The sequence below is a fragment of the Primulina huaijiensis genome, chromosome 10 (genome assembly GCF_012295235.1).
Source record: "Primulina huaijiensis isolate GDHJ02 chromosome 10, ASM1229523v2, whole genome shotgun sequence".
Lineage (NCBI taxonomy): Eukaryota > Viridiplantae > Streptophyta > Magnoliopsida > Lamiales > Gesneriaceae > Primulina > Primulina huaijiensis.
The window spans coordinates 15,595,793-15,596,570 of NC_133315.1; the positions used below are offsets into that span (position 1 = coordinate 15,595,793).

The following is a 778-nucleotide window of genomic DNA, read 5'->3' on the forward strand; positions in this document are numbered from 1 at the left end:
GTATCAGCGATTGATGGATAGAGTCTTTTCTGGGCAGGTGGGAAGGAATGTCGAAGTGTATGTGGACGACATCATGGTAAAATCAAATGACTCAGCCCAGCTCATACCGGATTTGGTGGAAACCTTTGCCACCCTCAGATCCTAAGGCTGAAGCTGAATCCTCAAAAGTGTATCTTTGGGGTGAGGAGTGGAAAGTTTTTTGGGTTATATGGTGACAGAGAGGGGGATTGAGGCTAACCCCGAGAAGGTTCGAGCTATCCAAGACATGGTTTCTCCCCGAGGACCGAATGATGTGCAGAAGTTGACGGGGATGTTCGCAGTGCTGGCGAGGTTTATCTCGAGGTCTGCTCACAGAAGCTTATCGTTCTTCCGGACTTTGCGGAAGGCGAAAAAATTTGAATGGGGTCTGGATTGCGAGAAGGCTTTCACAGAATTGAAGGAATATCTTGCCGAGCTTCCTGTCCTGGCCAAACCGGCAGCTGGTGAGCCTTTGTGGGTATATTTATCTGCCACTGAAGGAGCTGTGAGTTCGGTCCTTGTCAAGCTACATGGATCCGTTCAACAGCCGGTTTACTAAGTTTCGCATGCACTCAAAGGGGCAGAGATCAGATACTCAGGGTTGGAAAAATTGGCTTTGGCTTTGGTGATGACAGCAAGACGTTTGAGGTCATACTTCCTATCTCATCCAATTGTGGTAATCACCAACAGTTGGGGAAGATCTTAACTCATTCAAATATGTCTGGTCGTTTGGTCAAGTGGACTACTGAACTGGGAGAGT

The 778-nt window shown here is 47.8% G+C and overlaps 1 protein-coding gene across 1 annotated transcript in view; it reads left to right on the plus strand.

Annotated features, from left to right (window-relative positions):
* The first annotated feature begins 208 nt into the window (after positions 1-208).
* Positions 209-778, plus strand: part of LOC140985933 (uncharacterized) — a 1,990-nt gene continuing 1,420 nt past the window's right edge. Inside the window, exons 1-2 of the mRNA XM_073453876.1 lie at positions 209-482; positions 566-694. Coding sequence (XP_073309977.1) covers positions 209-482; positions 566-694 — 403 coding nt within the window. The remainder of the gene's footprint in view (positions 483-565; positions 695-778) is intronic.